We start from the raw sequence: 20666 nt of genomic DNA, 5'->3' as shown, positions 1-20666 counted from the left end.
GTTTTAGTCAACTCGGGGATTCCCCTCTCCAGCGAGTCCAGCGGAGGACAGACAAACCGCCGAAACCCACCGCCATGACCCTCACCGCCAGCAGCTCCCACAAACTGCACACAACAACAACAACTCCTCTTCTTCTCTCCCCACCCCGACTGCTATCAAAACAACGTCAAAACAACCTCCCCTCACACACACACACACGCGCGCGTCTATATATATATATACGTATAGGGAAACTAATTTCACTCAGATACAAAGCATCACACGCGAGAGAAAATACAAAGTAATCCACAGCTCTTCTTCCCTCACCCCCCCCCCCCCCACACACACACACCCGGAATAAACTGCCACCGCAACACGAGGGGCGCTCCTCTTCTCATTGCCATCGCGAACCTCCCAACGCACCGTTCGTTTCTGAAACCAAATTTTTTTCGAGAGAAAAAAAAACACGACCCCGCTTTTTTTTCGGTGAAGAAGCGTTTTGGAAATTGAATAAATAAAAATGTCGCCGAGCAGCGAAGGAGGCGGCCGCTGGGGGAGCGCCGCCATTTTGTGTGGTGTGTGTGCCTGTCTGTGCGTGCGTGCGCGCGCGCGCGCGCGGCGGGGGGAGGGGGTTCGTGTAATGGTTGAATAGGGACACCCCCTCTCGGGGCCAGGCTGTGGCGGCCGCTCCGGCTGAGACGAGGCGCTATTGTTTCGCCGCTTGGAGCAGAGCGAGTGAGAGAGAGAGAGAGAGAGTGAGAGAGGAAAAGAAAGGGGGGAGGGGAAGAGAAGAGGCTCGAACTGCCTCTACCACCACCAACGCCGCCGCCGCCGCCACCCGGGTGCCTCGGCCGCTGCCACCGCCCGCGTCTTGTCTTCTTACCACAGCGGAGTGCATGGAGCCGCCCGGCGGCAGGAGCACAGCCCGTGTGTGAGGCGGCCCCGAGTCACTCAACTCACTCGCTCACTCGCTCGCTCGCACTCACTCACTTACTCACTGACTGACTGAGAGGGCAAAGAAATAGCACAACAATAACAAACGGCGGCCGGGGAGGGAGGGAGGGAGGGAGGAGAGAGAGATTCCCATCCCGGGCGGCGTTTAATTCCTTTATCTCTCATCTCAACCCTCGGCTTCGGTTATAGAAAAGGATCACTCGCGGGAGCCGGGAGTGTGAGCGGCGTTTTATTTAACTCTTTTCTTTTTTAAAAAAATATATAATATACCGTCCGCGTTTCCTCTCCTCCTCCTCTTTCCCTCACTTTAACTTTGGCAGTTGATCAATGAGCGAGCGGCGGCGGCGCCGCGGCGGGGACCCGCTCTGAGGCTCACTAAGTTGGTCTTGTGTGTGTGTGTGTGTGTGTGTTTTTTTTTGTGTGTGTGTGTGTGTTTAAAGGAGGGTATTTTCTTTGGGGTTTTATTTATTATTCCGGGAGGGTTCACCCCTCCACCCCACCCCCACACACCGCCCTCCCCCCCCCCCCCCCCCTCGCGCTTGAGGTTTATCGGGTTTTGTTTTTTTAAAACGAAAACATAAAAGACGCACGAAAAAACAGCAAATAACAAGGGACGGTGGAGAGGGCGAAGGAGGATGAAAAAGTCGAGCCATTGGACGGCGAAGCGGCAGCAGCAACAGCAGCAGCAGCCCTCAGAGCCGAGGAGGAAACGGCAGGCGTTCGTGGAGGAGCTGCGGCAGTTTCACCAGCATCGAGGGTGAGAGAGAGAGAGAAAGAGAGAGAGAGAGAGGAAGAAAGTTTTTGTTTCTCTTCCCCCACTCCCCCCTCCACTCTCCTCACAAAGAAGTCGCTGCGGAGGAAGGTCCCGGACTTCGCTAATCATTTCTCTCTCTCTCTCTCTCTCTCTCACACACGCAGATCGCCTTTCCACAGGCTGCCGGTGGTGGCCGGCCGGGAGCTGGACTTGCTCGCTCTCTACACCAGGGTGACCGGTCTGGGCGGCTTCGCCAAGGTGAGCCGAGCCGACCGCTAACCTCCCGTTACCCCCTCCCCCCCCCCACCACCCCCGCGAAGGGTGTGTGTGTGTGTGTATGTGTGTGTGGTAAACGGCGGCAGGTCGTGTGGCCCGTGGCCTGACGACGCTTCTTTCTTTCTTTCTCCCCCCACCGCCCCCCCCCCCCCCCCCCAACCAGTGGCGCGGCTTTTCTTTCTCTCTTTCTTTCTTTCTTCCTTCATTTGTTTATATTTCCTGCCGACTCCAAAATCAGCGGCGCTTTCCAACGTCCTCACCGGCGCCGTCCCTGCGCTTCGGGGAAGACTCGCTCGCGCCACTTCTTTCCTCTCGTCCCCGTCCCGAAGACGGTTGCGAGAGGGAGGACAAAAAAAAAACACCCCCCACCACCACCCCTCTGGGTGGCTCTCTCTGTGTGTGTGTGTGTGTGTGTGTGTTTGTGTGTCGAGCTTCGCGGGTGGGGGGTGGGGGGTGGTGGTGGTGGGGGGATGTAGGCCTCATGCAGGCCCAGTGATGGTCTCGGTGAGAAGGGAGAAACTGGTGTAAAATGCCAGTGCTTTGAGGTTTGATGAAGTTTCAAGGCTGTGTGTGTGTGTGTGTTTTGTTTTGTGTTGTTTGGGGTTTTATGGTCTCGCAGGTGCTGACTGTACGAACGACTGTATAAAAACCGGGACAGGTCGCGCAATTCAAAAGGGTGAAGGGAACAGATGGTATGTTCTGTTATCTGATAATGTACGTGTGTACGTGTACGCGTGTTAATCGGGATTATGATCGTGTTTTTGCCGCAGGTAACCGACAAGAACAAATGGCCACAAATGACCGAAGAGTTCAACTTTCCCAAGGGTTGCCCCAATGCAGAGTTTGCCTTAAAACAGTATTACCTACGGTAAGATTTGTCGCGCACATCAATTCAATTTTAACAGTCTTTGAAAGTTGGTGCCGCTTATTTCAGGATGAAAGTAATCATCCCAAACTACTAGGCTCCCTTAGCTGTAAGATGTTACTCAAAGCGATCCTTTTCTTTACACGAATTACTGGTTTGTAACTTCAGCTGCTATTCAAGATTGTTTGTTGCCAAATTTGTTGCTCCTCCTTGTTACTACGTCTGATAGTTTCTTTCACGTGCAGTTTAAAAAAATGCACAGGTGTCTGACCCACTTTCACAGCAACAGTTTATAGTGAAGCCTCATACAGTGTTCACCGCTAATATAGTTAATATAATATAGAAACGGTAATATAATGTAATACAATTGAAGGAAACATTGCAGATATTTACATCAGTCAGTCTCAGTGACAAAACATAAGCACTTGTAGTACCACATGGATGTTACTACAGCACATTAAGTCAAGATGAGCAGCTTTCATTGTTTGAATAATCTGATTGCATTTTTTAAAAAAAACAAGTGCTTTTATATCATTTTTGCCTTATAACTAACTCCAAGTGAATTAGGAAGTCATTAGGAATGCTGTTTGTGGTGTGTGATATTTTTCTTCTACTTCAAATGTAATGGTAGAAATAAAGGAACATCGGCTATTTTTTAAACCTAAGGATTTTCACAGGACTGTTGCTACATAAATTTTCACATGCATATCTCATTGGTAAACATGGTAGGTTCCCACTCACCACAAACATACATGTTTGTATTGTCTTAAGAGAAGCTGAAACATACCCAACTATTTTACAATAGGTTGGTGAACATGCATGTACAATTGTAATGTTTACTTAATGACCTCTAGGTGTTTTGATTAGGTTGTGTAAATACCAATATCTATAGGTGGAAATAGCAACATTAATGAAAATGTTTTAGTATTGACCTTTATTTCATAGCTGGGTGAAATGTGATTTGAGGCATTGGAAAGAAAATTGATGGCAAAGACCAATACATTTTTTAATGCAGAAGATTTCTAGCAAATACAAGCAAACTGATTAACACTAAATATGACTTGGCCTTAACTCAATAAGATTAGATTCATTACATCATACATAATAACATTTTATCATCACAATTCCACTTACATTTGAAAAAAATTGAAAAGGCTTTGATTTGTATACCATGTCTTAATTTTGTTTTAGTAAACAATGCCTTTGTTTTAAAATAATAATGTAACTTTTTAAATGTCGGACTCTCATAATCAGGGAAAGCAGTATGTATCTTTCATTATTCGATGCAAATCCTAAAATCCTAAAGTGTAAATTTTTCTATAGATGTTACAAATTATAGCATTTTTTACATCTCCAGGCATCAAGAATGCTATTAAATCTGCAACTTTTTGAGAAATTTAAAATTTAGTGTGCACCCAAAATGTTTGTAATCATTCTATAGTAACCATATGGAAATGAGGACAAAATTGATATTAAAGCTTTAATCCAGTTTCTGAAATTTTGATGAAAGCATATGTGCAGAGCTTATTTGTCCCATAAATCGTGGACATTGTGCTGTTTGGTTTAACATTATTGTCTTAACAGGTGTGTACATTTCAAATGTGTTTGATATCTTTCTAAATCATGCAGTGGTGCTGATCATCAGGTTTAGGTTTGATCAGAATATAACAAAATAAAGAAATAGTTAAAATCCTGCCAGTTTATTTTCTTTGAACATATTTGATGCATTGTATTAACAAAAGCTTTTGTGTATTGAGCATATTTCATCACATTTCCTGACAGATGTGTGTGGCAACTCATGGACAGTGATATTGAAATAGATCTTGATGCTAATCTGGGGCAGAATGTCAAGTATAACTAAATTATGCATAGCTCATAATCTGTGCAGTTCAAAATTTAGTACTGGGTACTTTGCCTTAGTCTGGATTTGCACTATTACAAGGACACTAGGAAGTCAGCCCAATGTTTTGTTTGAATATTCCCAACAAATATTTTCATTGCATATTAGAAGTATAGTTGTGCACTTTTACAGCATTGGATATTTTCAGATTAAAATGGTTAGTTGACTTGCATCAGATGCTGTTGAGAGAATAACTTGATTACTAAATAATTTTAATTGTTTGAGTTGATTGTTTGAGTTGATTTTTAAAAAAATTCCAAAATTGTTAGGAGACACATTGAAAATGATAGTTCAGATGAATTGTTGCAATGGTGATATTTCAGGTAGAGGTTCTTCACAGTGAAATCGAAAGCAGCCTTGGCAAGATACTGGTTTGATCAGAATATAACATAAATTAGTATCATCATGTTCAGAAAGTACTCTCTCCACAAAGGTTGGATTTGAACTTAATGTGTTGGATGAAAAATGTGGAACAGTGTGGTATCAATTGTTTTGTTACATGGTATAACTTAATGGTAGCCATCACATAAAACTGTCTTTTACTAGAACTTTGACACAATAGGTTTCTTTTATTGTTAGTGTTGCGTCATACCAAGCATTTCAGAATGGTAGGTTATTTGCACAAGGTAATTTAGAAACTAATATTTTTTTTGTTTCACCAAAATTAAAACATTTGCATACATTTTTAGAGATTTACATATTTGTTCGTATTGCCATCTCGTCCCACACGTGAAATAGCTCAAGAAAGAAAATGAATGAAATAGTAAGTATCAAAATGTGAAAATACCCTTCTTGCCTGCAGTCATAACCATTCATGTTTCTACTATACATTGTAGCAGAGTTTAAATTCAAACAGGCATTTGCTGAGATAAAGGTAACTAACTGGGAAGAAATGATCAATTGAATATATTTATAAATTTTTAATGAGCTCAAAAGGCTTACTACTGCAGGTCCCTAGAGTTAGTGCTGATAATATTTATAATATCGCACCTGCATGTATAAATTTCAGTAAATTGTTGTATGGATACAAATATGAAATTTTAATTATTAATAAAAGGGGATGGCCAGTACACTGGTATTCAAATTTGTATTATTTCACTGACATTTAACATCAGTACAGGACCATCAGTGTAATAGCAATAACAAATTTCCACCGAAGATCATTCTGACATTGTTAGCGCAGGAGCAGAGAATGGTTTATTGCAGCTACTTAGTAGACATTCTCACTTGTTTGGGGATGATTTGTTTTGAGTGGAAAAATGGAGGCTTATAAATTGCAAATGCTGTGATATTCCAATTTGATAAATATGCTAGTACTGTCATCTCAGAGAGAGATTCCCCAAAATTATTTATAAGAAAGTGGTTGAGTTCTTGGTCTTAACCATCAGAGGTGTATGAATTTAAACTGTAGAGCTGGCCATCATCTCTATAGTTTCTCATAAGACTTTTTCTCCACAATTAATTTAAAACTCCGCGGCCTGTACCAAACTCCATACCCCCATCATCTCAGTTCCTTCCCAGTTAGTTACCTTTATCTCAGCAAATGCATGTTTGAATTTAAACTCTGCAACCCTACTGCAGGATGGATTGATTTCCAGATCCCCACACTCGCGTACAAATCACTTCACGCTTTGGCACTTCCCTGTATTACTGACCTGCTTACACCCCACTGCACTATGCACCACTTTTGTTCGGCTGTCCCCAGCCTCCTGCTTGTCCCTCGAACCTTCGTCTTCAGCAATGCCGGCCGTGCTTTCATCGTGGCTCCAAAACAATGGAACTCTCTGCCTCAGTCCCTCCACCTTCCTGCCCCCTTTTCTATCTTCAGATCGCACCTCTTTGACTGTGTCTACGGTTACCTCCCCACTCTCCTCGCCTTGGCATCAAGCTCAGCCATTGTTAAGTGTTCAGAAGATATCCAAATGAAAATATGTTGTTGCTGCTGCTGTTTTTAGGTGCAGCAGTCAAGCATGGACAGTGAGAAAACTGATGGAATCAAATTAGAGGCTATCTTCTGTTGTGAAGCATCTTTGATGGTTCTTAATTGGCAAGGACTTGGGTTTAAAGATGGAAGTGAAGATAAAAATACTAGTGGGAATTTTAAATATTATAGATGGGGGCATTGGCAATGAAGCCAAGGAAGTGATGTTACATTTGTACAAATGGTTAGTTCATAAAAAGAATCCCTGTATTTGATACCGTGTTTTCATGTTGGGGGTTGTCTCGGAGCACTTCACAGGATTTACTGAAAAATGTAGTGGCTATTATGTAGGTGGATGCGGCAGCCAATTTGCACACATCGGTGTTCTACAAATAGCGTTGAAATGTGCAGGCTATTTTTTTGAGAACACTGGGAGAAACTCCCTTCTCTTTTCAGACATGAGATCTTTAACATCCACCTCAACAGACAGATGGAACTCTCAGTTTAAAGTCTCATTTGAAGAATGTCACTTCCAATATTGCAGTGTTCCCCAGCATCATATTGGAGTGTCAGCCTAGACTGTGAGTTCAAATTTTTTGCATGAGATTTGATCACATTTGAAGTACTCTCTATATTTCTGATACCCCATTATAGAAGGGACAGAGAGCCATAGAAAGCTTAGGGTGTAGATTTTGATGATAAAGGGAACAGTAGGTTATGATTTTGACAAAAGGCTTGAAAAATTAGGTCTGTTTCCACTGGTGCAGAGAGGTTTAACAGGAAATCTGATAATCTTCAAGATTCTGAAAGGTTTCTAAGAGAATAGATAGTGAAATATTATTCCTATTGAATTGCCGACAGGGTGTATATGTTCAGGATTTTTTCTGGAAAAGTTAGAGTGAGGGTACAAGACATTTTTCTGATTCTAAAAGCAGCTGTGAAGAAGTTCATTGCTTAGATTGTCAATCATTACAACTGAGGAAGTCAGAATGGGCGTAAGAGAACCAATGGGGGCTAAGTGAATACAACTGCAAACTTTGCACTGGATCAGAAATGAAAGCTGAATTTCTAGTTGGATAGACTGAATCTGGATTTTCCAGTCCGATTTTTACATTGACTGTGCTCCTGTATTCTGTTCTTAAAAGCTGTTAAACAAATTAATGTACCTAGAGTTAAAATATACACACATGAATGGTACTATGATAATTACGTTTTTAGTCAGTAAGTTTAAAATCTAAGTCAGTAACTTCAAAATCTTGCTGATTTTTTTTTAAGTTGTCAATGCTATAAATTTTGGATATTGATCGGTCAGGCATTGTGAGACCAGATAAACGACTTTAGATTGGGTTTATATTACTTCACCTGTTGCACAATGAGTGACATTAGGTGGCAGTATTTTTGCTTTAAAAATCCCGGTACCTTCTGGGATTTAGTTCCTTGGATTTGTGGAAAGGGTGACATTTATTTTCCTGATCGACTGCTACCTAAATAATACGACAGAGACCAGAATTGAAGTTGAGTTTTCGTGAGTTTACTCCTGACCTTTTTTACCTTTTTCCACCATTTTATAGATAGCTAGTCAGGTAAGCCAATGTCACAATTTGTATGTGCGCTGAATGGAAATCCTTTGCCTTTGGGTATTTAGCCTCTGGAAGAAGTGCCAGTAACCAGCTTAACAGAAGGGGCATCTTGCTAGTGGCAGTCTACAACCCTACAATAGAGTACACTTTGGGCTGACTTGTTACAGCAATAGCAGTAGTGTTATGGTAACATTGTAAATCATTTCTTTGTTAACAGAGTTGCAACTTGACATATGATCACAGTTTAAAGCAGTGATGGATATCAAAACTAGGGTTAACTGGGGCTAACAAAATATTGGCAAGGTAGAACTTGTTTGTGTGACAAATAATTTTAATGCTTAGTTGGAAAATAATTTATGACTTCCATGTTAATATCCAGTAGAAGGTGATAACTACAGAATTTCAGAGGAGAGAAATTGGCATGAAATCTGATTCTCATGTTTCAGAAAATGTACTTTGTGCGTCCTCCACATGACACATTGTTCGGTCTGCTCTGTTGTGTTTCACGTATCATCTGTAAGCTCACATTTGAATGCTGATGATCTTTAGGGTTTCGCTAATAAAATATTAATGTTAAATGGAATTATAGTACACTTCTTAAATTATCCAAACTGCTGTGGGCTGATGCTGTTGGATGTGATAACATTTAAAATTTGAGAACTAAAATGTGCAAGTTAGTGGCTATCCAGATGTGTCCGATTATTGCAAAAAAGAGTCTCACAGCAAAAGAGTATATTGTATTTTTCATTGGTATTTTGCATGATATGGACATCCACTGTAACAATAAGCAAAGACAATACAAGGGTGATTTCAAATAAAACAAGGTCAGTTTTGTTAATTGGCCATCATCAACACATGGTATGCCACAGATGGTTACAATGGCTTCTATTTACAAACATGGTCAAACTAGGCATTATATGTAACAGAATTATAACTTTTTCTCCCTTGAAAAAATAAATAGGCCCTTATTTTTTGTGGGTAGAATGAAATTATTTGTATTTATACTTCTAGTAAGTGCTAGCTGTTGGATTGCATTTTGCTAATTTAAGATATCTTAGGAGTACTAAGGATAATAAATTACTAATTTTCTATAGCGGATGAGTCCATAGGGAGTCCACACACACAGCATCACATTCTGGTATATCAAGAATTAAGAGATTGGTATTTGCACACCACCCAATTATCCAGTCAAGTATAAAGGCTGTTGTAAAGAGCTCATCATAAACACTTGGCTCTATAGTTGAATCTCTTGCACATGAAAATGTTTAAATGAATGAATGGCATCTTGTATAGCAAGCAGAGCTGGCCAAAATCAACAATTTACAAAGATTTGACCTTGTAAGTGGTATAGGCATTAGTGTTCTTTTATATTACATTGGGTTGGCGGATTTATGAAATGAGCAGAATTTATGTTGTTCCACACTTGTTTGTTCGCTTGTTGTTTGTTACTGTGTCACTGAAATATGCTAGGTAAAACAAAATCCTCTTATGACACCCGTAAGTAGAGTTGTACTATGAGAGTGCAAATATACTAAACAAAGCTTTTAATAGTTCATATTTCCTAAAATTGCAAATGGGCATATGATTTTACATTGTTTCAATTTGTACTTGTTTGTACAGGATCAGAAGCGTGCTAACTGAACTGTATGTGAAGTAAATATAATTTGGCCATAAGATACACCAGATAAAAAGCATTGAATGTATTTTCATTTACAAAAGCTGGAGTTTTCCTCATTGCCTAAGTGACTTTCCCAGATGTTTGCTATTTCTATTATTTTTCACAGGCCCGCTTCTCTTTTCTGTGGGAAATCATTCACTGGCCAAAAGCCAACTAAGTTCTCTTTCCTGTGCGCACACTGCCATGGTTGTAGAATCTCCAAACACAGTTGGATTTTCTTTCTAAAAATCCTAACTTTTTTTTCCAAAAGGAGATGTAGTGTCATTCTTTCATAGGGCTTTGTTGGAATCTATAGAAAACGTTTTCATTGTCCAGTTTTCTTTGGTTCATGCAATTCTATTCTGAAAATCTATGGAAATGTTTGAAATGGTTTGCAAAAACAAACAAATATACATAGGATGAAAATTGAGACACCCTTGTGTACGCAAAATAACAAAGACTAAATGGACCCATAGAAGGATAATCGTAAGATTATCCACTCTAAAATATCAGAAGAATCTACAATTATAATAATAAATAATAATTATTGCATTTGATATGGCATCTTACCACACGGTGAGATGTCTCAAAGTACTTCACAGGATATACTGTAACATGCCCCACCCAACATGCCCTAGTTCTGACGAAGGGTTGTGGACCCAAAACGTTGACTCACTTTCCTTTTTCCATAGGTGCTGCTTGACCTCCTGAGTGTTCCCAGCGACTTCTGTTTTTGTTTCAGATTTCCAGCATCTGCAGTATTTTGCATTTTGTTTATACTGTAAAGTGGATTGATTGTGTATTTTTGGGGGCGAAACGTTTTGGAAGCTGGTGATACCAAAGGTAGAGGAAGACGATCATACAACAGTAAAGCTTGATTGGAAATGTCAGACTGCGTAAACTTGGTAGATGAGACCAGTGGGATTGGAAGTATAACCTATTTGTGCCTTTGTATTAGAACATAAACCAGGGAGACATGGATGTAGATTAGGACACTATATACTTGTATACAATTTTGCAAGAGTAGTATTACATTTTATTAAATGTGTTTTGTGATATCATACATTTAAAACCTTTGATACTTTTCCTCCTAAGTAGGTTTTCTTCATGTGTGTTCTTAGAATGGTGAGTATCAGTAGGTTTTGTTGACAGAGGGACAGTTCTGCTGATCTTGATACTGACCCTGTCCTTGCTGATGTACACTGCAGCAGGAGTTGCTGGATAGTGATCAGGAGTAGAAACTACAGATGTGATTTTTTTCCCCCCCTCCCCTGTCCAAGCCAATTATATAATACTTGCATGGCTGGTATTAGTAAACTCTGTGCAGACTGTACATTGAGTCTGGAATTTCCTGCCTTAAATGACTGGGTGGTGTTATATGGTGCTTTACCAATAAAGGTCCTGACTTTGCTTGTAATCATTTTGGAGCTCCGTAATCAGCTTGAACTAGGAAGGATTCTAGACTTTAATCCCATGCTGCCTGCTTCAGCAGAATGGATGTTTTGGTGCTACAAGACTCCTTGTAATTGTTCTCCACCAGACTGTGACTAGTGATGAAAATGGTTTCAAGGATGGGTGGAAAAATAAGCAGTTTAATAAACCCAAATGAAAATGCTTTATATTCTCTTTGCCTTCTTCCCATCAATCACATTTGTGGAAAAGGCCAAACTTTTGATTAATGTTGTAAATTTGGTAATATTTTAAGTGATCCAAGTGTCAATTAGAAATTCTTGTCGTGCCTTTAGATAATCAGATTGAGTTCTGGTCTACATTTTGGATCAACATACAGTATTATTATGAGATTAATATTTTACAACTGATAGTTGTAATATTTTTGTTTTCATTAAAAATATTGTACAGTTGGCTGTCTACTATAGATCATCTGAGAATTATTTTGAAATCTTGTGGAGTACAAACCTAAATAACGAGTGCTTGATGTTTTGTATTTGAAATAATCTTCCAAGGAAGCTAATAACATTTGATTTATTCAAAGTACAGTTAGCTACCATTTTGGCAGAATTAATGTAAAATAATCCTCTATGTACTGGAGGAATAGTTTGGTGAACCAGATTGATTTGTCTTCTCTTCTTTTTTTCTCCCCCTCCCCACCAAATCTGTGACCAGGGCCCCTTGTCTCCTCGACCTCTCTGCTGGCTTTAACACTGTGGACCACTCTGTCCTTCTCCAACACCTCCCATCTCACTTTAACCTCCAAGGTTCTGTCCTTGAATGGTTCAGATCCTATCTCTCACACCGGCTCCACCTCGTCTCCACAAGCCCCCTCCTCCAGCCATCTCGTGCGGTGTTCCTCAGGGCTCTGTCCTCGGACCTCTTCTTCAACCTGTACATATTCACTCTTGGTGACATTATCCGCAGACATGGGGTCAACTTCCACATGTACACGGATGACAACCAACTCTATCTCTCTGTCTCCACCCTTGACCCCAGGACCACTGATGTCCTGACAGACTGTATGTCAGACATCAAGTTCTGGATGAGAGCCAGCTTTCTACGGTTGCACGTCAGCAAGACTGAGGCCCTCCTGATTGGCTCGCGTCAGTGCCTCCGCACCCCAGGCATTATCAGCATCCACACTCCATCTCACCAAGCCAGTCAAGGACCTAGGCATCTTGTTCAACCCTCAATTGTCTTCTTTGCCCACATCCGTGCCATGACCTGCTCTGCCTTACCCCACCTCCGCAACATTGCCCGACTCCTCCATTGCCTCACCTCTCAGGTTGCTGAAACCTTCATACATGCCTTCATTACGACCAGGCTCGATTATGCCAACTCCCTGCTTTTCGGTCTTCCCAACTCTTCCCTCCACAAGCTGCAGATCATCCAGAACTCTGCAGCTTTTGTTCTATCCCACACCAGGCTCTGTGACCCCATTACACTCACCCTCACCCAGCTCCACTGGCTTCTCATCCCTCAGAGGATCGAGTTTAATTCTCGTCCTTACCTTCAAGGTCCTCCATGGCCTTGCCCCCTCCTACCTCTCTGACCTGCTAACCCCTTATCAACCTGTCCACTCCTGCTGCTCAGCAGGCTCCAGCCTGCTCCATGTTCCCCACCCCACCATCGGCGGTCAAGCCTTCAGCCTCTCTGCTCCCACCCTCTGGAAATCTATCCCACACTCCTTCTGCCTCACTCCCTCCCTTGCCTCCTTCAAGGCACGCCTCGTGACCCCCGCTTCGACAGTGCCTTTGGCCAGTCTCCCCACTCATGTAATATTACAATTGTAATTTTGTAAATGTAATTTTGTATTGTATTTGAAGATTTGTGATAATACAGCACTCCCCCAGCACTGCATTCGTCAGCCTAGACCATGAGCTCAAAGTTCGTTGTTTGAATCCGCAACTGTCTTATTCAGAAGTGTTAATGCTAGGAAGGAGGCAAGGGAGGGAGTGAGGCAGAAGGAGTGTGGGATAGAGTTTCAGAGGGTGGGGGCAGAGAGGCTGAAGGCTTGATTGCCGATAGTGGGGCAGGGAACGAGGGTGAGGTTGACACCAGAATTACGTCATGTGTGTCGTATATAAACCCAGATCCCGGAAACGTGCAGCAATGTAATTTGCTGCTTGTTTAAGTGTTAAGTGGTTTAACACAGAGAAAGTATATCCCTAGCAACTCCAGGATTGTACATTTTCCAGGTTTCATAATAATTTTGTAACAGACAATATTCTCAGCAACAAGGCTGTTGTGAGAATATTGTCAATTCTAGTAAAAAAAGTGCATTTTTGCTGTTTTATATTGTTTGCCAATTATGTTGTGTTAAGTGTGAATGTTGTAGCAGTGTCTCGCGTCTCTATCCATGTGTGGTGCTATACAGCCCCGTTTTTAAACTGATTTAAGTGTGGAACTTTTAGTGATGGGTGGACAGGATGGTTTAGCATTTGGCCTATATTGTAAAACAATATCTTATGTGAGATATGTCAGCAAGATATTATTTCAATGCTGCAATTACCAAAATGCCCCTTTGCTTTCAAAACCTGGAGTAGTGCATTAATTAAAATTTCTAATATTGCACTGGTAAAGGTTGTATACTGATGTACTATAGCACGCTATAAATAAACATTATAGTATTATCAGATGATCATGCCCTTTGTTTTGCCTTTGACCCCTGGTCTTGTCACAATGCAGTCTGAACATTTTTGAATGAATTAGTTTCCTGAACAATATAAATGGTGCAGCAAAAAAACCTGTATGGAAGTCACACAGACTAATTGTGACTTTGAAAGGAATCATATCACAACCATAAAATGTGCTGCCATGGTGATTCTTCAATTAATGCCTATCCCATCGTTACTTACTGTCTTTAGCAGCTGCTTTTATTTGTAACACCATTTGTTAGAATTCATAACTGCAAATCCCTCAGCAGCTTGGTTTGATTAAACAGTAGTATGGGGGGGATGGGGTGAGAGGGAACAGCAAGAGAGAGAGATCTAGCAGTTTGTGGAAAACAAAATTAAATGGAGTATGTAATTCCTCTTTTCTCTTTCCCCCCCTTTGATGGGAATTCATTCAAAACATGTATTTACTTCATTAACAACCTAGAATATAGAAATAATCAGGCTTATAGGGATTGAGGAGAGTGAGTCAAAATCAACTCAATCAGTTTATTTACTTAATTAAAAGTTTTTGAAATGCTCTCCTCCCTCTTCGTTCCCCACATCCCAGTGAGCCACTGAATAATGAATAGACATGGCAAAGCTGCCCTAGGTGCACCATCTTAGTGCACCATACTTCATGGGAACTATTTGCAAGTGCTGCAAAATGGCCTTAGTGAGTTGATTTAGGGTATACCGCCCTAACTCAATCTTAGTTAGGCTTGTATTCCTCAAATACACAGTGAAAGGCTGTTTGTTCTTGCAACAAGTGTCGACAACATGGTCAGTTGTTAGAAATTCTGCAAGAAGGTTGTGGATTCAAGCCTCACATTGAGACTTTGAATTCATATAGTCTAGGCTGATGCTCCAATGCAGTCCTGGAGGTGCACTAAGATTTAGAGGTGACATGATTGCTGTCTTTTAAGATTCTAAAGGGGGCAAGACAATGTAGATCATGACAGACTGTTTCAACTTGTCCAGAATAGTAAAGACCAGAGGACACGGCCTGTGATTAAATGGGGCTAAATTCAGAACGAATCTATGCAAACACTATTTCAGTGAGTGAATCTGTGGAACAGGCTCCCATGGAGACAGTTGAAGCAAGAAGTGTTGATTCTTTCAAACACAGATTAGATAGTTTTCTTTTAGGAAATAACATTATGAGATATAGTACATAGGTAATTTGGGACATATATGCATGCGACTGCCAAGAAGGTAGAAGGCAAACTAGATGGATCTTGGTCTTTTTTCGTCTAACATTTCTTATGTTCTTATGTACTGCATTATTGGAGATGTTGTCCTTCACATGACGTGTTAAACTGAGGTCTCTTCTGCCTGTTCAGATGGATTTTAAATATCCAAACGCACTATTGGAAAAGCGAAGGAGTTTGTCTAGTGTCTTGATAAATAATCCTTCCACAAAATCGGGCATTCACTTCATGGCTGTTTGTAGGACATTGCTTTGTGCAAATTGGCAGCCAAGGTCACCCTCAAAATACAGTAATTATACTGTATATCTTGGGAAGTGCTTTGAGACCTCTTCCCGATATCAAAGGTGCTATATTAAATGCCAGGATTAATATTCTAATTGTAACAGGAACCTACCAAAATATTTGTGTCAACATGACAATTTTCCACTGTCTGTCCAACCTCTGATTCTGAGACAGATATCAAGTTGACATAAAAAAATTGCCAATTTAAAATAAGTACATGAGTGATGCAATTTGATGTTTAAACAAATCAAGTCACCTCATTATAATATCTTGATCACATTCACTGAAATGACCAGATGAATCTAGGACTTTTTCAGTACATGGTTCTAATTTGAACTATTTTAAGGAATCCCATTAGAATTTCCACAATCCACAGGAATGCATCCAGATTGGAGTGGAGTTCCCAAAGATCAGTGTAATGTGTTTCTGGTTGAAGTAAAAACTTTACTAGTGAACAAGTGGATCCCTGTCCCTTTATAGTTCACTTATTACATTTCTGACTCAGAAAGCAGCACCAAATTGGCTGGTGAAGTTTCTGATTTCTGCATTCAAGGAAATTAATTTGTTTTCATTTTTCATTTAATGGTGAAACGGTGGGTTTGCTCATAACGTAATTTTAGATTGTACATCCTGACGCTTTCTTAACCACAAATAGATATCATGGCATCCAAATCCTATCATTGTGGAAAAATGCCCAATTCAGGCACTTTGAATGGTGGACAGATCATTCATATGTTATAGTCAGTTATAATGTGGGTCCTGAGACATGGACCCAGACAGTATGCTTTGAAGTGGTTGTGCTGTATTGTGAAACAGCACAATTTGTAGCCTGCAAAATAGTCACTTCACTTTACAGTAATTCCTGTAAAGAGCTTTGAGACATCCTCCAGATATGAAAGTTGCTATATCAAATGCAATGATTATTTATTATTAACTTTCTGATATGGCACCAAATGAAGTTAGTTCTGACAGTATGATTCCTAACAATTTGCACAACAGAAAAATAATCAACTTTGGTCTAAGTCTATAGACTGTGCCTGCAATGTACCAATAATGTAAAAGTACCCATCAACTTTAATTACATTTTGAAATGTATTTTTAATACATTTGCTTCAGGCTGTTAGAATTTTATAGCATCTCTACTGTATAGAATTCATGGAGTCTACCATGAAAGCCAGCAAATTGCCAGTGGCTGCAGTTTGCATCTAATTCTCTGTGCAGTGCAACTGCACAGATGCTCTCTGATGTCCACTGGAGTGCATATATGTCGGTTTCAGCACAAATTGTGCTATTACTGCAATAATATAAGTATGTTAAATAAACAATGGAGAACTTTCAGATGAGCCAGTTGAACACTACCGTGTTGTTATTTCAGTACATTAATACTGTACTGAGATAACAAAACTAGTGTATTTTTTAAAAAAATCATCCATATTTATTCAAATTACTTATTTTTTCCGCACCTTAATGTGTATGTATAATATAGGAAATATATTTTTTAAATGTTTGAATGTTTCATTAGGTTTGGAAAAGTAGGATTTTAAACAAGACATGTTTAAAATATTCTGCCAAACTTGTCTTAGTCAGTAAATTCACTATAAAGAGTCTTTGTAAGTCTTTCTACCTGAACATTTTAAAGGTTAGCTAAGAATCCTTGGAGCATTGTGAAAATATGTGTGAGCATCAACTGTTGTTGGGGTGAGTTAGCCAGCACATTCCAACTTAATTTTGTAAAATATGCATTTAGACAGGTTTGATATTTATTTCTTTTCATTCTGTCATTCTACCTTAACTTTTTTTACTTACGTTTTATTATTCATCTTTTTTTGAAAAGGCAATTCAAAATGAGTATGTGGATTTTTATCCTATTTCTCACATTCTGAATATGAGATCACTAATGAATAAAACGCTTTCACTGAAATGTTAGCAGAACAGTAATGATAGCTATAGTTGCCCTTTAAGTGCAACAGTTCTTGAACATTTTGGCATTGAGTTCCTGAAATACTAATAGATCATAGAAAGTTGCCTAGTTCTACCATTACCAACTATGTGCCAATTAGTGTTGACCAAGCCTGATATATTTGAAAACAGTGTAGTTACAGGATTAAAAGAAATTCCTTATTGGCGTACCTATGTTCTACATCTTAAAGAGTGGACAAACCTGCACTATCAGATAAGCAATCTATGAATATACAAAGTTTATTTGCTCCTCCCCTCTTTTCTCTCCCTTCCCCCCCATCCCGTGCCTCTGAGTTAAAAGCTTGTGAGTATTATTTACCTGCAAAACATGCTCACATTTTTTGCCTTTGTATTTTCTAAAATCAAAATATAGGTTTCAAAAGTTAGAAAAGATGTCAAAAAATATAACATTTCATTGTTGTATTGAAATGCGTCAGCCTGTCACAGTGGTAGCACTTTCGCCTATGAGTCAGAAGATTGTGGGTTCAAACCCCCACATTGGGACTTGGAATCACATTATTTAAGCTGACACTCCAATGCAGTGTTGGGGAAGTGTAGCACTGACATAGATGCCATCCTTTGGGAAGATGTGGTTCCCTAACATGCTGATGATTTCAGACAGTAAAATATGATGACCTGGCTTGTATTTATGTATATATGTGATATACAAGACTGATTTATTTCAGCAGGAGATGAGGTGCATTTGACAAATTGTTAACTTCATTCTTTTTACACACAATAGAAACTCTGAAATCCAATTTAGTCTCGACAGTGAATTGAAACATGAAAGTTTGAAATATCTACCAACAACTGAAGTAAAGTAAACATGGTTTCAATATTTTACAATCCATTGTTTACAAAATACAAAAGGTTATCCTCTTTGAAATACATTTTAGTTTATAAAGTGAGTCTCTAATTACCAAAAAATAAAGATTCCATGCAAATCATCTCCCCATTACAATTAGAATAGAAACTAGTGTACAGGGTGAACAAAAAGACTTATTTTTCAGCTACCCTATTATCTTAAAAATAATCATTTATTTAAGACTTTTAGACATTGTAATGGTATCATGAGTTTTGGGGCACTCTGTATCAATTGGATATGTGACTTACAATTAATTGTGAAAAATATCACTCCACATTAGGGGCAAATGTTGAATCACTGATTGAAAGGTGAGATTTCAAATACCATCCCTGACTATTTTATGAAATGCTTGACTGATGTTAATGCTTTCTTTTGCTGTCTTTGATTATTAGGTGTAGCTCTAATTGGAAGTAACCTGTGCAAACCAGTAAATATAAGGGAAAATCAAGCACTGATTCCAGTTAAGTTGCACTTCAGCATGGCTGCAAAATAACTATTTAGGAGTGTTCTGGTTGGCAACAAAATGAATAACTAAGAATAAGTACAAAATATTGTACCATCTTCAGTAGGTTAGTGCCAGTGTAGTAGTGGTGGGTCTTGTGTGGAATTTTAATACTGCTTGTCAACTTCTTTTTCAAAGTCTGAGGCAAAGTCTCAGGCAGATGTAGAGGGTGCTCTTCTGTTACGACCAATATCATAATTACGGAGAGATGCTCTCTTTAATGGTGTTTTGCCTGGCTTGTGCTATTAAGAGAGCATGGACTGTATTATGGTACAAGCACGCTGTACTTTTGGACAGACAAATTGCAATTTCTCTTTTTTTAATTGTTCTGGCAAATTGGTAAACTGCTGTGCGCAATTGGCTGCCACATTTCGCCCACAAATATACAGTCAATTCACTTTACAGTCTATTCTGTGAAGCGCTTTGAGACATCTAGAAGATGTGAAAAGCGCTATATCAAATGCAAGGATTATTATTTTATTATTAAATGTCAAATTTGTGAAGGATCTATCCTCATTGCAATTGTTTTAGACTGCACCACATTTTTCTGCCCATTGTAAATAGAGATCCTGATTTACCTGCTTGAAGAAGCATTGATCATGCCTCTGCTTTATCCAGATCAGGCAAAATAGGATTATTAGTGTTTAATATTGCCAAATACAAGTAGTTGTCAGATATGCTTTTACAATTAACTTGACACAACTCTGTTCTTTCAAACTATTTAATCCAAATCAAATGGCTCACATTTGTTTGTTTATGAAATCCTCATAAAAGAATTGAGACAAGCATATTTTTTTTCAAATACAAAACATTCAAATGGTCTTGCCTTACAAATCGTCTTCAACCACAGCTTGTCCACCCGTTTTCCCACTGCGCATTTTCTGCAAGTCAGCAAGGGTACACTTAAAAAAAAGTACATCAAACTAGGAAATAACATATACAAAGGAAGTTCAGCAGAAATCAGCAATGAAAAGAAAAACACAAGCATTCTACTTAAGTCTTTGTGTAGCACTGCAGTGTGTTTGGCATGCAGTGGTGGAACAATATATTTTGCTCTCAGAATGAATGATTGCTGCATCTAACAATAGGCTACTCACAACAAATAGTACTGTATTTATGAAAAGTCAGCTGTTTTTGCTGGGTGACTTTTTAAAGAAAAATGTAATTAGCCCAAACCTTAAAAATACTGTATAAATCTATTTATTGATGAAGAATGTTTTAATCAAAGTAATCAAGCATTGCTTTGGAGTCCTGTAGTTTCATATTTAGAGGCCTCGCAAGCAAGAGGACCTGGATTCGATTCCTGGCAGGGCGAAACCTTAGACAAGGTTCTTTACTCCACATGCCTTTGTTTACCTAGCAGTACGTAGGAACCTGGTTATTAGTCGATTGGTGGATTGAGTTTCCGGGGGTAATAATCCTTTAAAAAATAAACAATAATAATTTGGTCACTCAATCCACGAATTTTGTCTGACACTGCTGTGCACAATTTCTGGATTTCGCCCACAAAATATACAGTTAATTCACTGTACTGTATATTCTGTGAAGCACTTTAAGACATCTTGAAGACATGATAACGCACTATCAAATGGAGGTATTATTATTTTACACAGAATCCGTGAGTGGCATTTTCCTGTAGGTGAATAATATACTATGATATTAATTGGGTTGATTTGGACAATTCAACTGATGATTGATGTGAAACTTGTAAATATGTAGATAATGTAAAGCTGATAAACAGACAAGTGCGTTGCTGAATATGCACTGCATACTTAAACTGGAAATAATGGATTTTCCATGATTTACAAACTTATACTTCTGGTGTTTCTTTTTTGTGCTTTTTGAGTTCCAAAGT

The 20666-nt window shown here is 39.4% G+C and overlaps 1 protein-coding gene across 3 annotated transcripts in view; it reads left to right on the top strand.

The window, feature by feature from the left end:
* The first annotated feature begins 1480 nt into the window (after positions 1–1480).
* arid2 (AT rich interactive domain 2 (ARID, RFX-like)) overlaps positions 1481–20666 on the top strand; it is a 58851-nt gene continuing 39665 nt past the window's right edge. For 2 of the 3 annotated variants that reach the window (XM_007902851.2, XM_007902842.2), the window contains exons 1-3: positions 1481–1690; positions 1852–1945; positions 2734–2831. In XM_007902851.2, the coding sequence (XP_007901042.1) occupies positions 1569–1690; positions 1852–1945; positions 2734–2831 (314 nt within the window). In that variant the 5' untranslated portion in view covers positions 1481–1568. Of the gene's footprint in view, positions 1691–1851; positions 1946–2412; positions 2656–2733; positions 2832–20666 lie in introns of those variants that run through there. The other variant, XM_007902857.2, reaches the window with a different exon arrangement.

This window comes from Callorhinchus milii, unplaced genomic scaffold (genome assembly GCF_018977255.1).
Source record: "Callorhinchus milii isolate IMCB2004 unplaced genomic scaffold, IMCB_Cmil_1.0 Scaffold5, whole genome shotgun sequence".
Classification (NCBI taxonomy): domain Eukaryota; kingdom Metazoa; phylum Chordata; class Chondrichthyes; order Chimaeriformes; family Callorhinchidae; genus Callorhinchus; species Callorhinchus milii.
This window is presented reverse-complemented; position numbering and strand designations above follow the sequence as displayed.